Source organism: Scyliorhinus torazame, chromosome 5 (assembly GCF_047496885.1).
Source record: "Scyliorhinus torazame isolate Kashiwa2021f chromosome 5, sScyTor2.1, whole genome shotgun sequence".
Taxonomy (NCBI): Eukaryota; Metazoa; Chordata; class Chondrichthyes; order Carcharhiniformes; family Scyliorhinidae; genus Scyliorhinus; species Scyliorhinus torazame.
The window spans coordinates 252720962-252737063 of record NC_092711.1 but is presented as its reverse complement, the minus strand read 5'-3'; the positions used below and the strand labels follow the sequence as shown (position 1 = coordinate 252737063).

Sequence of the window (16102 nt, the reverse complement as noted above, 5' to 3'; positions counted from 1 at the left end):
ATCAATCGCAATTTCAATATCATTTCATAGTATTTCACCCAATTTTCTTTGCATTTTACCCAAATCACAGTATGGATCTATCTAAAGACATAGGGCGCAATTCTCCCATCTGGAGTCTAAGAGCCGACGCCGGAGTGAAAACCGGAGTATTTCACTCCGGCGTCGGAGGCCGCTCCCAGCCCCCTATTCTCCCGCACCCGGGGGGGGGGCTAGGAGCAGGCGCCGCGTCATTTACGCGCGCTGGGCCTCGGCGCCGCTTAATGATGTCACAAGCGCATGCGCGGTTGCCGTCCTCCCCGCGGCTGCCCCACAAGAAGATGGCGGATGGATCTTGCGGGGTGGTGGAGGAAAGGAGGTCCTCCTTCAAAGAGGCCCCCCCCCCCCCACAGGCCGCCGCCCCAGCGTTCCCGTGCAGTTCCCACCGGCAGCGACCAGGTGTGGACGGCGCCGGCGGGAACCTGTCGTGTTTGGCAGGCCGCTCGGCCCATCCGGGCTGGAGAATCGCCGTTCGCTACAAACGGCGAGCGGCGATTCTCCCAGCGGGCAGCGATTCTCGCCGCGTAGGTTTGGGGGTGGGGAAAGGTCCCCTCACACCATACATACCTGCGATCTAACCATACGTCTTGTCTTGTGTCTTGCAGAGTTACCACCAGATGACAAGGAACCAGACAGTATCTCCCGCCACCTGCTGCAAACCCGTGACGAGACGTGACCGTCCAGGGACCCTCACCCCCAATTTGAACCCCGTAACACCCTGGAGCACGTGTCTGGGGATGACACCGGCTTCTCGTCAGTGCTGTCACCAACACCCTCCACCATCCCAGAGACACTCACCTCGGCTGGGCACTTTAGTGAAGAGGCTCCTGGGGTACTATCTGGTGCGCACCACACACATGCAGTGGTACAACAGGTGGACGTAGGAACCCCCGAGGGGGAGGAAAGTTGGAGGGCAGCCCATTCCCAGGAACTAGCTGCCGTCCAGAAAGGGCAGTCCCATCAATGTTGGAGATGCAGGCGCAGAGCCGGGGACCAAATGAGGGGTGTCAGCAACCAGCCAGCGTCTGCAGGATCAGTTAGAGGAGTCTAACCGCTGACAGGAGCAGGAGGCGGTGCCGACTATGCGTGCTACCCAGGCCAATGCTGCGCAGGTGGCTTCCGTGGTGGGGGCCTTGGGTCCGAAGATATCGGCTATGGGTTAGGATGTCTAAGGCCTGGGGCACAATGTGTGGGTGGTGGCTGAGGCACAGGACAGGGCAGCCGTGTTACAGACAGCCATGTACTAGGGCCACATGGGCATTTCCACTGCGCTCTAGGGCGTGGCCCAATCACAACTGGCCATGGCTGCGGAGCATTTGCTGGTGCTGGCTGACCTGAGCCACTCACAGCGGGTCCTCGGCCCTCTGTCTGCAGGGTGTGAGGGATGGACTGGACTGCTCTCCGGGGGTACCTCCAGTGCCGCCCACGGAGGCAGCAGGGGCCTGGGCCAGAGCTGCGGGGATGCCGTGTGGCAGGGCTACCCAGTGTGTGACCCATCACAGCTCAGCACCCACCCGGACCCCAACGACCACCTCCATCCCCCAGAAGGACTATGGGTTCATATGATGGAATGGACAGCATACATGCAGGGATCACCCGGGCGGACAGTAGTATGTGAGACTGAGGCGGAGAGTCAGACATTGTCAGACGTTGCGGAGCACCAGAGCTCATCACTGAGTGGGTCGTCATCATCCTCTGCCCTATGGACCAGACCGCTCATCCTGCCGGCCCTGGGCCAACAACCTCTAGTGCAGCTATTGGGAAGCCCAGAGGGGGTGTTGGGAATGGGGGTGGAGGGGCTACGAAGGTGGGCTTGAGATGGAACGGTGGCCAGGTCCCCTAGTCAGTGAACCTGTTGGCGATCAAGTTGACCTGTGCGCAGAGGCCATCGTCCTGCCGCCGGGGCTCCATGTCTTGCCCATCCTGGCCCTCCTCCGTATCCTCCTGCTCGGATGAAGCCAATTGATGTAGAATTTATTTAAGAAAATAAATAAATGAAATACAGTAAATATGGACTAGAAATTACTGTTTGCAAGATTAATGGATGAACATTTAGTGGCCAGGATTTTGCAATCAATGGTTTTCTGTACTTATATCTGTCCATTGCAATCCTATGGGATTTTGTACAAGAAGTTCATGTTAGCCAATTATGGAAAAAGATTCATCTGGCACTTGTCACCTCAGGTGGCGGGGGACACTGTCCGGTTCCTTGATTAGTCAATCAGACTGAAGAATCATTACTGAGCAATGCAGAGTTTGAACCAGAAAGTGCCAATCTGAATGATTAATTCAATGTCAAATGAAGTACGAAAAGTGAAATTGAGAGTAAGTTTGGGTAGAGTGCGAGAAAAGATACAGAAAGAGTTAATTCTAACTTTTTTTAAATCTCCAAAAATTATCAAAATCTGAAGGAATAAGCCTCCACATCACATAAAGTTAGCTCTGAGTATCTGAGAGGTTGTTTCACAGTGATTGAAACTATCTTAAAAAAATCCTACAAGAATGGCAAGCCCCATGTTTTCTGACAATATGGCTAAACTTGTTTGTAGGACTCTGGTTTTAACAGAGGCATTGACCAATTTATTACAACAAAATTAACATCAAAACATAGAATTAAGTTAAGAAATTGTGTGTCATTGCTGCCAACAGAAATTCCCAGTTTATATTCCTTGCAGACTACTTTCTGACAGCCAAGAAAAATACCTTAGATAAATCAGCAAAAATAGCAGAACTGTTGCTTTTCATCCAAGCCATTAGAGGGCTAAATGGCAATAATTCATCTTGATAAAGCTTGTGGTTGGGGAAGATTAGCTCTCCAGATTGTTGCATCAAGCTAATGCTTTGGTCATTTCCCTTAAACACAATAGAAATAACATTTTTAAGGCTACAGAACATTTAACAACATAAATTAAATCACTCAATTCCATTCTCCCAGAATTTATGAATATTTCAAATGAAACTACTACATTGGATGAACGCAAATACCAAAAAAGAATCAAATAAATTACATTTATTTTCATGGATAAATAAATCATACAGATCAAGCGGACCTAGCTTCAATTCATGACGGTTATCAAGGTAGTTGGTCTCAGCCAAGGCAGCAAGAGGGGTGCAACAACTGAATTTGAAGCAGCATTTCTAAGGCAAAGAAAGCAAATCATTCATGATTCCTGTTCATGAGAGATATGTAGTGATTTGTGGTTGAAACTGTCCACAAATAGACACTGCTGTGACACCCACAAGACTCATATTGGCTGTCAGCATCTCTCCAGAATGACTCCGCTAACACAAATAATGCCCAATTTGGTTGGCTACTGAAAGGTGATCAATACTTTGTGTAAATATGTGCTAACAAAGAGTCAAACTCTTCATAAGGGGAAAGAATTGAAGGAAACATTTGATGAAAAAAAAGACAGATCTTAGTCTATCATATTTGATACTTGGCACAGGAATATAAAACATCAGCAGAGACTAATTAATACTATTGCTAATAATGTCATAACTAATTGATCTACATTAGGCATATAGAGCACAGAAGAGCCCTTCAGCCCATTGAATCTGCACCAACAAAACTATGCTAAATCTACACTAATCCCACTTTTCAGCAATTGAACATTTCAAGTGCTCACCCACGTACTTTTTAAAGCTTGTGAGGTTCCCCACTTCTACTACTCTCCGAGACAGAGAATTCCAGATTCCCTCCACGCTCTGGTGACATTTATTTTTCTCAAAGCTCCTCAAAACCTCCTTCCCTCACTTGAAAATTATGCCCCCTTGTTATTGACTAAGTGGAACAGCTGCTTCATAGCCACCTTTTCCATCCGCCTCATAATCTTATACACCTCAATCAGGTCCCCCCTCAGCCTTCTCTGCTCTGAAGAAAACAACCCAAGCCTATTCAGCCTCTCTTCAGGGCTCAAATGCTCCATTCCAGGCAACATCCTGGTAAATCTCCTATGCATTCTCTGGAGTGCAATCACATCCTTACTATAGTGTAGTGATCAGAACTTCACACAGTACTCCAGCTGTGGCTGAACAGATCCAGCATAAACTCTGTGCTCATAATCTACGCCCCGACTGATAAAGGAAAGTGTCCTGTATGCCTTCTTAAATACCCTATTAACCTGCCCTGCCGCTTTCAGGAATCTGTTGATAAGCATCCCAAGGTCCTCTGTTCCCCTGAGCTTCCTAGTGTCTTGCCATTTATTGAGTATTCCCTTGTCTTGTTACTCCCTCTAAAGTGCACTTTTCAGGGTTAAATTCCATCTGCCACTGATCTGCCCATCCAACCAACCCGCCTAATCAAACTCTGACTCAGGAGTAAACTTTAAAAAAAATTAATTTACGGGATGTGGACATCGCTGGTTAGGCCAGCATTTATTGCCCATCTCTAGTTGCCCTTCAGAAGGTGGTGGTGGGTAGCCTTCTTGAATCACTGCAGTCCTTGAGGTGTAAGTACACCCACTGTGCTATTAGGGAGGGAGTTCCAGGGTGTTGTCCCAGCGACAGTGAAGGAATGGCAATATATTTCCAAGTCAGGATGGTGAGTGACTTGGAGAGAAACCTCCAGGTGGGGTGGTTCCCAGGTACCTGCTACTCTTGTCCTTCTAGATGGTAGTGCTTGTGGGTTGTGAGTTACTGTAGTGCATCTTATAGATGGTATAAACGGTTGCCACTGTTCATCGGTGGTGGAGGGTTTGAATGTTTGTGGAAGGGGGAGCAATCAAGTGGGCTGCTTTGTCCTGGATTGTGAGCTTCTTGAGTGTTGTTGGAGCTGCACTCACCCAGGCAAGTGGAAAGTATTCCATCATACTCCTGACTTAGAACATAGAACGATACAGCGCAGTACAGGCCCTTCGGCCCACGATGTTGCACCGAAACAAAAGCCATCTAACCTACACTATGCCATTATCATCCATATATATATCCAATAAACTTTTAAATGCACTCAATGTTGGCGAGTTCACTACTGTTGCAGGTAGGGCATTCCACGGCCTCACTACTCTTTGCGTAAAGAACCTACCTCTGACCTCTGTCCTATATCTATTACCCCTCAGTTTAAAGCTATGTCCCCTCGTGCCAGCCATTTCCATCCGCGGGAGAAGGCTCTCACTGTCCACCCTATCTAACCCCCTGATTGTGTCTTGTAGGTGGTGGACAGGCTTTGGGTGGGCCAGGAGGTGAGTTACTTACTGTAGGATTCCTAGCCTTTGACCTGTCCTGGCAGCTACAGTATTAATGTGGCAAGTCTTACATTGTGTATTTAATCTCAGCTATTCCAAATGATAAAAAATACCTGCAGATACTCATCAGCCTTTTTTAATGTCAGCTGAATGATATATAAGGTTTAGTTGCAGTTAGACCGCAAGTTACTTGTGTTAGGACTCATTCAGCAAGAAGAAATAAGCATTTAATTAACAGAAAAAAAATCAAATGGTTTATCTATTGAACTTGCCTTCATATCTGCATCTAATGAACTTTGGTAAAGAAATGTTAGATCAAGCTGATATTCCAGACTGTTGTAGCCAAGAAAAAAGACATTACTCTCAGTTCATTTGATTTGCTTTGCTCTGGCTTCTGGAGTACCTGTTGAACTGCTCCCCAAATAAATATGGACAACTGGAAATTAGTATACTCTTGAAACTATTGTTTATAACACAGTAATCTTTACAAAGTCTTAACCAGATTTTATTGTAAGAAACCAGCAAACTCCATTACTTAGCATTGCACTTACCTGTAACACAAACATAGTGTTAATATGTCGTATGAATCGGCTTTCAAATTGCTGTCGCAAGTTTTCAAACTTTATTAATTGTTCTACCACACTTTGCAGTTTCCGATGGCCTAATAGAACCAGAATTTCAAAGCAAAGTCAAATTACTGCTAATAACTTGGATAGTACAGTTTCATTGTTATTTCACTAATCTAGACTCTTCTTGGCTCAAACAATGGATTAAAAATGGATAAAAACAAATTGCTGCAGGTGCTGGAATCTGAAACCAAAAAAGAAAATACTACACAATCTCAGCAGGTCTGACAGTATCTGTGGCGAGACAAGAGGCTAATGTTTCAAGTCCAGATGACACTTTGTCAAAGCTGGGGAGAACTGGAAATAGGGTCAGATTTATACTGTTGTGGAGAGGGCTGTGGAGCAGTGGGCCTGGAATGGGTGGCACAGTGACACAGTGGTTAGCACTGCTGCCTCACAGCTCCACGGACCCGGGTTCAATTCCGGCCTCGGGTGACGTTGCGGAGTTTGCACTTTCTCCCTGTATCTGCAAGGGTTTCCTCCGGGTGCTCCGGTTTCCTTCCACAGTCCAAAGATGTGCAGGTTAGGTGGTTTGGCCTTGCTAAAATTGCCCCTTAATGTCCAAAAGGTTAGGTGGGGTTACAGGGATAGGGTGGAGGTGTGGGCTTAAGTAGGGTGCTGTTTCCAAGGGCCGGTGCAAACTCAATAGGCCTCCTTCTGCAGTGTAAATTCTATGATAGAGGGCCAGCGATAGGTGGTGATTGACAAAGATGCCCTGGACAGAAAGATAAAGGGAATGTAAATGGGAGTGATCAAAGCTAAGAAAGGTGCTGGTAGTGGCACATTAAGAGATTAGAATTTGTAAATGGAAGAACAAAGGTAGGCAGTGTGTCAAAGGACAACTAGGAACAGGGAACAGATGGTCCGGGTGGGGTGGAGGCGGGACAATGGTGAGGGAAAAACTGAAGAATGGAAGAGATGAAAATGAATTGATAGAAATAAAAATGGGGTGAAGTTGGAGGAGACCGTTCAGTCAGAGGTTGTTGGGCTCAATGTTAAGTCCGGAAGGTTGTAACATGCCTAATGGGAAGATGAGGTGCTGTTCCTCCAGTTTATGCTGGTCTTCACTAGAACATTGCAGCAGGCCAAGGACATACATGTGAACATGAGATCAGGACGGTGAGCTGAAATGGCAAGCGCAGGAAAGTCTGGGTCCCGCTTGCAGACGGACTGAAGGTGTTCTGCAAAACAGTCACCCAGTCTACTCTTAGTCTCTCCAATGTAGAGTAGACCTCATTGGGAGCTGCAAATGCAATTGACCAATTGCAGGAGTTGCACGTGAAGCACTGCCTCACCTGAAAAGAGTATTTCAGTCCTGGACTGTTAGCAGGGAGGAGGGAAAGGGGCAGGTGTTATACATTCTGTGATTATATGGGAAGGTGCCATGGGAAGAGGGTGAGGTGTTGGCGGTGATGGAGGAGTAACCAGGGTGTCCTGGAGGGTACGGTCCCTGCAGAATGCTGACAGGGAAAGTGAGGGGAAGATGTGTTTGGTGGTGGCATCATGCTGGAGTTGGTGGAACCGGCAGAGGATGATTCTTTGATTACGGAGGCTGGTGGGGTGAAAAGTAAGGACAAAGGGGACCCCATCCTGGTTCTGGGAGGGAGGGGAAGGGGTGACAGCAGAGGTACGGGTGATGGGTTGGACACGGTTGAGAACCTTGTTGATCACATTGGGTGGGAAACTACGATTAAGGAAGAATGAAGACTTATCAGCAGCACCGTTTTGGAAAGTGGAATCATTGGAACAGATGCGATGGAGCCGAAGGAACTGGGAGACTGCAATGGTGTCCTCACAGGATGTGTGGTGTGAAAAGCTGTGGGAGTCGATGGGCTTTTAATGGATACTAGTGGACAGTCTATCCCCAGAAATGGAGATACGGACGTCAAGGAAGGGAAGTGAAATGTCAGAGATGGACCATGTGAAGGTAAGAGAGGTGTGAAAATTGGAAGTGATATTAATACATTTTTCCAAGTCCAGACGGAACATGAAGCATTACCGAAACAGATGCTGATGTACCGATAAAAGATTTGTGGGATGGGGCTGGAGTAGGACTGGAACAGTGAATGTTCCACATACCCATAAAGAGACAGACAAAAACTGAGACTCATGCAGGTATCCATTGCCATGCCTTTGGTTTGGAGGAAGTAAGACATGTTAAAGGAGAAATTGTTCAAAAAAATGGATAACGTTTCTAATGTTAAACAAAAGCTTGCAGCATTGCTTAGCTGGATTATCACAATCCTGCAACAAATGCCTATTGATAATCTTCAAATAACAGCTATTGCCAAACGGGAAAAATCATTTTCTTATTGTGCCAGTAAAATTGTAAAAGTGAATCACTGTGAAGAATCAATATTCAGTGTGCTTGTTATTAACTGTTCAGGGTTTTGAGTTGGGGAATTATTAAACTGTTTAGGGTTACATCAGCTTTTACTGTGTTGTTCTACAATAGTATTTCACTCTGCAAAGTTGTAATAACAATATCATGTGTTTCCACTGACTGTGACCAGCAACACATTAAGCTTTAATACCAGTGTGGGTATGGTTTTCCCATCTTGGGACTCCAAAAATGACAGAGGAAGTTTGTGAGTTAACAGCGGTAGTGCTAACAACAGTGAAAGGACCAGATAAAATCTTGACTTATTTCCATCACCATTGAAATGTCAACTCTTATTCAAGATTGTGAAAAATTGCATTTAACACTGTTGGTGTTCTATCCCAGTGAGAAGAATGCAGATAAATAATTGAGGGGAGCTCTACTGACGATTAGTCTGTACTTCTGACCTCAGCTGGACAGCATTTGACCCTTAAATATGGGATGATGGCAAATATGAAAATAAGCAAAAAGTGGAAACTTACTGCATTAAGCCACATTACTGTTTGCAGTTGCTTCACAACCAAACAAAACTGTAACCGCAGACCACAAAGCAATGCTGCAGATGTAGAGTATATCATAAATGACCACTAAAGCTGGCAATCTCATTTATGTGGGAAATAATTCTACATTAATTGAAAATATTACACCTAACCCAGATTTTATTCAGCAGTGTTTAGTCTGGCCAAAAGAATCATTGTTTAATTTAGAGTACCCAATTCATTTTTTCCAATTAAGGGGCAACTTAGCGTGGCCAATCCACCTACCCAGCACATCTTTGGGTTGTGGGGGTGAAACCCATGGAAACACGGGGAGAATATACAAACTCCACACGGTCAGTGACGCAGAGCCGGGATTGAACCTGGGATCTCGGCGCCGTGAGGCAGCAGTGCTAACTACTGCACCACCGTTCTGCCCCTAAAAGAATCATTGTTTACTTTGACAGACTTGCAAAAGCCCACCAAAATATTTGTAAAATGTACCAACTGTTAGGTACATCAAACCTAGACTGACTTGAAATATCTACTCCCAAAAAACATAATACTTATTAATTTAGGTATTCCTGAGAGATCTTTTGCTGAATACATAAAATATAGTAAATAATATTTTATAGGAAATAGTCAGTCACTCCCATAAATATGTCTTTCATTTAGCTGAAGAATTTGTTACTTTCCTCCTTTGTGAAAAGATTTGTCATTGATTTGACGTGAATATTAAGCAAGTAAGAAGGGTTAAAGAGATGGTGTAACAAGTTTTAAAAGAACAACTAGTTTTCTTCCCAATTTTCTGAAGATTAGGACACTGGGGTGCAGCTTTACTGGTGCTTTTATCCTTCAGTATCTCAGAAAGCAGTAAATAAAATCTAAATGTCACCACCGTCCCAGACGACCATAGGCTGCATCCCTCTTTGAGAGCTGACTGGTGGTGATTTAACCTGAGGGTCACACCTCAAGCGAGGCAAGGTGGAGAAGGCGGAGCCTTCATGAATAACTTCAGCCAGTACGGGAACTGAACCCGCGCTGTTCGCATCACTCGACATCACGAACCAGCTGTCCAGTCAACTGAGCTGGCCAAGATCATATAGCATTGCATAAATGAGGGACTGAAGCCTGGACTTTCCAGGCCTAAAGTTCAATTTTTTAAAAATCGAAGTGAAGAGTCTTTTTGCCAAAGAATGGAATACCTATTCTAGCTGAAACCCAGACCATCAAGCATTCCCAGCTCAGCTGGAAGGGAAAACTATTGAGCAACAAGGTATTGAGGCAGGAAAAGAAAAAAAATCATTTATCTACATCTTTCACAACTTCAAGACATTTCAAAGCACTTCACAAGATTTATTTTGAAACTAATTCCCAGGTCTGAAAGGTCAGTACCCAGTTCTCCCAAGCTGGTTATAAAATACACGTAAACAGAGATAGAGAGGGGGAGGGGTGGGGGGATTTTGAAGAGCAGTTAGTGAGCTATAATATTTTCTTAAAATATTTTGAGAAGCTATCCAGCAGTAAACAAAGATGAGGTCCACCATCCAGCCTCAAGAAGGTATTCAATTTTATTGAATGTGGTACTAAGCAAGATGTGTAGTTTTAATACCAATTAGACATATATTAGCTCAAGCATCTATTTGGGTTATAAGTTACATAAAAGGAGAGCAACAGTAGAGAGAAAATGAAACCATACCTGGGAATAACTTAACATTCATGCAATTATTCAGGGCTTCAACAGCAACAATGCAAGACTGTAAACTCTCAGGTGTGGACAGATCACCATTTCTTAATGCATGTTGATGTTCTTTAGCAAGGTCCAGGTTTTGCTATCAGAATAACAATAATTATTATAAAGGACCAAGTAGGATGTTTACATTCGATATGATACCACTAAAAAAGTATAAATTCTCTGAGAAATTATAACCTTGGCCTAAATTGACCAATATATGCTTAATTAGTTTAATAATTTTAATAAGCCTCTAGTCGCCAGATTCCGGTGCCTGCTCGGGTACAGAAGGAGAATTCAGAATGTCCAAATTACCGAACAGCATGTCTTTCGGGACTTGTGGGAGGAAACAGGAGCACCCAGAGGAAACCCACGCAGACCTGTGGGGAACATGCAGACCACGCACAGACAGTGGCCCAAGCTGGGAATCAAACCTGGGACCCTGGAGCTATGAAGCAACAGTGCTAACCACTGTGTTACCGTGCCGCCCATAAATTGACATCAAATGATTATTGATAACATTAGAAGGGAGTAAGGAAGGATTATGCTATTTCCTGAAACATCAGAAAACCAGCAAGAACATCCCTACCAGCAATGAGGCATAGAAAAGGTTAATGCTCTTCAACCATCTCTTAAATTGAGGTATTATAACATGCTCCACCAGTGTGCAGGAGTTTGGTTTGTAAAACAAAACATTAATTTGGTATGGTTTTCTTCATTCCCTGACTTAAATACTCCTCATATATAGGGTGGAAGTTCAATGTAACTGATCCATCGCAGTGGGGAAGTCAGGAAACCATCTGTCAAAGAAACCTGACTACAATACAATACCCCTTCACTTCCACGTTTACACAATTGTACACAGATTTCAAGGATAACACAGGTTACACGATATATAATGTTCTCAATAAACACACAGTCTCTATGAACCCACAGGCCAATTGTGGTCAGACAACACTCCACTCTGAAATCAAATGGCAGATGCCACTCAATAAATCTTTTGTGGATTTCACCTCACATTTCCCCAGGCGATTGTCACATGAATGTTTCCAAATTCTACTCTCAAAAAAACGTGCTTTAAAATCTTCTTTCAATCGATGCTTGACATCAGCTGTTTTACATCAAGGATCCGCCTCCAGTTTTTCCAACTATCTTTTCAAACAAGGCTTCCTCACCACTGTTCTAACACGGATCAGCCTCTGGGTTTCCCAAGTCTCCTTTCAGGGTATCTTTGCCTTGATTGCTTTTACACAAACTCCAAGATCCAGCCACCGATTGCTGTGGGAGGAAACCAGAGCATCTGGAGGAAACCCACGCAGACACAGGGAGAAAGTGCAAACTCCACACAGACAGTTACCCAAAGCCGGAATTAAACCCAGGGCCCTGGAGCTGTGAGGCAGCAGTGCTAACTACTGTGCCACCATGCCGCCCTCTCAGAGGGCCATTAGTCTTTGAAATTCTCTTCCACAGAGAACAGTGGAGTCTGGATCATTGAATATATTCAAGGCTGAGTTAGACAGATTTTTGGTGTCCAAGGGAGTCAATGACATTAGGAGATAGGTAGGAACGTGGAATTAAGGCCATATTACTGGGCAGCACGGTAGCACAAGTGGATAGCACTGTGGCTTCACAGCACCAGGGTCCCAGGTTCAATTCCCCACTGGGTCACTGGCTGTGCGGAGTCTGCACGTGTCTGCGTGGGTTTCCTCCGGGTGCTCCGGTTTCCTCCCACAGTCCAAAGACGTGCAGGTTAGGTGGATTGGCCATGATAAATTACCCTTAGTGACCAAAAAGGTTAGGAGGGGTTATTGGGTTACGAGGATAGGTGGAAGTGAGAGCTTAAGTGGGTCGGTGCAGACTCGATGGGCCGAATGGCCTTCTTCTGCTCTGTATGTTCTATGTTCTAGGTCAGCCATGATCTTATTGAATGGCACAGCAGGCTGAGCGGGTTGAATAGCCTACTCTTGCTCCTATTTCTCATGATCATTGAGGATATCCAAGGCTGAGATCGATAGATTATTGCTCACTGGGGGAATCAAGGGATATCGGAAGCGGGCAGGAAAGTGGAGCAGAAATAAAAAATTAGCCATGATCATACTGAATGGGGTGCAGGCTCGAGGAGTTGATTGACCTACTCTTGCTCCTTTTTCTAATTATTATATGAAGCAGCAGTGTCAATTTCAGCCTTTTGGCTTTGATCATTTTTTCAAATTATTATGTTTAAAAGTGTGAGTCAACAGTTCTGAACATTTCTTAACAGTTATTAACAGCTATTTAGTATCAAGAAGAAACCATTCTGCTAATTTCTATACTGCCTTTGCGCATATAGTCAAAATACTCAAAAGAAAACTTGAGGTCCTCGGTTCATCTAATTGATGCTGACAGATCTATCAATAAAGAGATCACCAAGAAGGTCTGAACACCCTTGCAAAGTATTTTGACAGCAGAAGAATTGCAGAAGGATTGGCGACAAAGTGGCACAGTGGTTAGCACTGCTGCCTCACAGCGCCAAGGACCTGGGTTCAATTCCAGCTTTGTGTTATTGTCTGTGTGGAGTTTGCATGCCTCCCTGTGTCTGCGTGGGTTCCCTCTAGGGGCTCTGATTTCCTCCCCCAGTCCAAAGATGTGCAGGTTAGGTGGATTGAGCATGCTCCTCAGTGTCCAAAGATGTGGGGCTATGGTAATAGGGTGGGGAAGTGGGTCTAGGTTTCAGAGGGCCAGTGCAGACTCAATGACCAGAATGGCCTCCTTCTGCACTATGGATTATTTTAACTTGCTCTGACAGAATGTAGCAGAGGGAAACTGCAATGAGAGGAATAAAGAATTCAGAAGTAGAATAAATAAATTCAACAAAGAAAAATCTGAAGGTCTTTCATTTCATATGGGTTGCTATTTTATCTTTGTGATAGAGCCTTGGCTCTTGTTCTTTAAACTCTGACAATGGGCGCGATTCTCCGCTCCCGCGCCAGTTGGGAGAATCGCCTGGGTCGCCAAATTTTCCCGCGACGCCGGTCCGACGCCCTCCCGCGATTCATGGACGCGGCCAGATCGGCACAATCGCGTTTTGCGCGGCGCGGTACAGTGAATCGCATGAGACAGCCAAAATGGCGATTCACCGGTACCCCCGCGATTCTCCGGCCCAGATGGACCGAGCGGCCTGCCCAAAACGGCGGGTTCCCCCTGGCGCCGTCCACACCTGGTCGCTGCCGGCGGGAACAGCGCGGGAACGCTGGGGGGGCGGCCTGCGGGGGGGGCGAGGGGGGATCCTGCACCGGGGGGGGGGGGGGGGGGGCTCAAATGGTCAAATGGGGTCTGGCCCGCGATCGGTGCCCACCGATCGTCGGGCCGGCCTCTCTGAAGGAGGACCTCCTTTCTTCCGCAGCCCCGCAAGATCCGTCAGACATCTTCTTGCGGGGCGGACTCGGAGGACGGCAACCACACATGCGTGGGTTGGCGCCGCCAACCCGCGCATGCGCGGGTGATGCCAGTTATGTGGTGCCGGCCGCGTCATGTATGCTGCGGCGCCAAGGTCTGGCGCGCGTAAATGACGCGGCGCCACTCCTCGCCCATTATCGGGCACTGAATCGGTCGGGATAGGGGCTGTTACGCGCCGTCGTGAACTCAATGGCGTTTACGACGGCGTGAACACTCTGTCTTCATTTCGGAGAATCCCGCCCAATATCCTTTGATGACGCCAAGCTATTTATTGATCTTTGAGATGCACATATACAGATGCATAACTACAGGCAATAACTCGATACTGTGGAGAGAAAGAGAAAAATAGATATACCAAGTAGTTTTTAAATTACCAACTTACCAACCAGCCCTCAAATCTTTAACCTGACACAGTTTGCTTACCACAAGAAAAATGACTTCCTCTAAAAGTTTTTGTTGGTTACAATCAATGACTTGCAATTGGTAATTGCTTTGGTGGATATGATCCATTTGTTCTTTAACACTCTGCAGCAGCTCTTCATAGGTTTGAAGGGTCTGCTCAATGTTCTTCACTTCAACGAGACCCACATCAATCAGTTCCATCATTTCAGTTACTTGCTTCTCAGACACAATGATTGATCGTATGTTTGCCTGAAGGACAAACACAATACAATCACTAGTACCTACACAATCTATAATGGGTACTGTGATTGGAAACATTATAAATACACACATACGACAATTAAAAATTGGTGAATTATTCTTTGTTCCATGAATTATATACATTTTTGGTGACAAAAAGTGTTGCATTTTACTGAAAAGCAATAATGATTTCACATGCCTTTCCTATTTCAAATGAATAAACTGATGTGTTATTGTAGTATTAAATTATTTTTCAATTTTTAACATCTTCAATACTCATGGGCCAATCTTAAAATCAAGTAAAATTTAACTACTAAAAGTTTTCAAGAATTATTAAAATTGGTCATCTGAGTAAACATTCAATACCCTCTCTAGTTTTAAATGGAGCTTCAAGCTGAGAGAAATGACTATTTTCCAGACCTGCCCATGGCGAGCGACACGTTGAGTGGGAGTGGGAAATATCGTGAGATCAGAAAAATCAGTTCACTGCTATCGTAAAAGCATCCAGGGATCATACATGAGATGACCGATGCCCTTTTTGTGAAAGCTGACAATTACGTAAAGTTCGACAGGGATCAGGCAAGCCAGATTATCAGAGCAGTGGCCTTTGCAATTACTTACGGACTCCCACTGGTGCAGGGAGGTAAAGGCTCCTTGGTAACAGTCATTCCAGCACATGAACAGGAAAGGCTTCCACTCTCTCAACGTAGAGCTGATCTGTGACCATAAAAAACCTATCATGTAGGTTTGTGCCAGATATCCAAGAAGCGTCCACAACTCATATATCTTGATTAGATTGTAGATTCTGGACATCTACGAGGGAGCACACTGGATTCAGTGTTGGCACCTTGGTGACAAGGGGTATTCTCAAATGACCTGGTTGATGATGCCAGTGTGGCGGCCATATAATCCTGTACAGAAGGTACAAAGATGCCCAAGCAGTGATGCAACAGATCATAGGCAACTTAAAGTTGTGATTCAGATGCCTGGACCAAACCCCGAGAGCCTCATGGATCATCGTAGCTTGTTTTGCACACACAGCCTCGGACTGCAAAGTGGGGAGGACTTGCCAGATGCCATTTTGGAGGAGGAATTGAAGGGTAGGAGGATGTTGAGTTTGAGGAAGCTGAGGCTGCAGTGGAAAAGGCCATAGCATAGGCCTGCACAGACAGGCTGCACCAAATTCCATGAGGAGGATGGTGAGTCAGTGAATACCCTCTTGGACAAGTGCCCTCCACCATGGGCTAACATTAACACCAGTGTTGCTATTGCTCTCATTTCAACTATGCACTTTACTATGACATTGAATAGTTACACATCAGGCCTTTGAAGGATCATGACGCCTCGGGAGCATGTGTCCTTGCTGAGATGAAGTGCTAACTGCAGGAGATAGTTCCAGCATCGGACATCAGGTAGTGTTGCCTCTTCCAAGCATCTCTTCAGCATCCCACTCGCTATGGAATCCTACTAGTGCCAGGGGCTGTTTCACTAGCCTCAGCAGGCTTGTAGCTGTATGCCTTCAACCTGATAAAGCTCCTCAAGAATATCCAGCTCCAGCAATGGGACAATGCATCCTCTATGGCATCGATGGT

At 45.4% G+C, this 16102-nt stretch overlaps 1 protein-coding gene across 1 annotated transcript in view; it reads right to left on the bottom strand.

The window, feature by feature from the left end:
* The window catches only part of LOC140421042 (exocyst complex component 1-like), a 143399-nt gene that overhangs the window by 63751 nt on the left and 63546 nt on the right, over nt 1–16102 (bottom strand). Inside the window, exons 5-8 of the mRNA XM_072505352.1 lie at nt 14292–14519; nt 10401–10533; nt 5771–5880; nt 2740–2889 (exon numbers count right to left, since the gene is read on the bottom strand). Coding sequence (XP_072361453.1) covers nt 2740–2889; nt 5771–5880; nt 10401–10533; nt 14292–14519 — 621 coding nt within the window. The remainder of the gene's footprint in view (nt 1–2739; nt 2890–5770; nt 5881–10400; nt 10534–14291; nt 14520–16102) is intronic.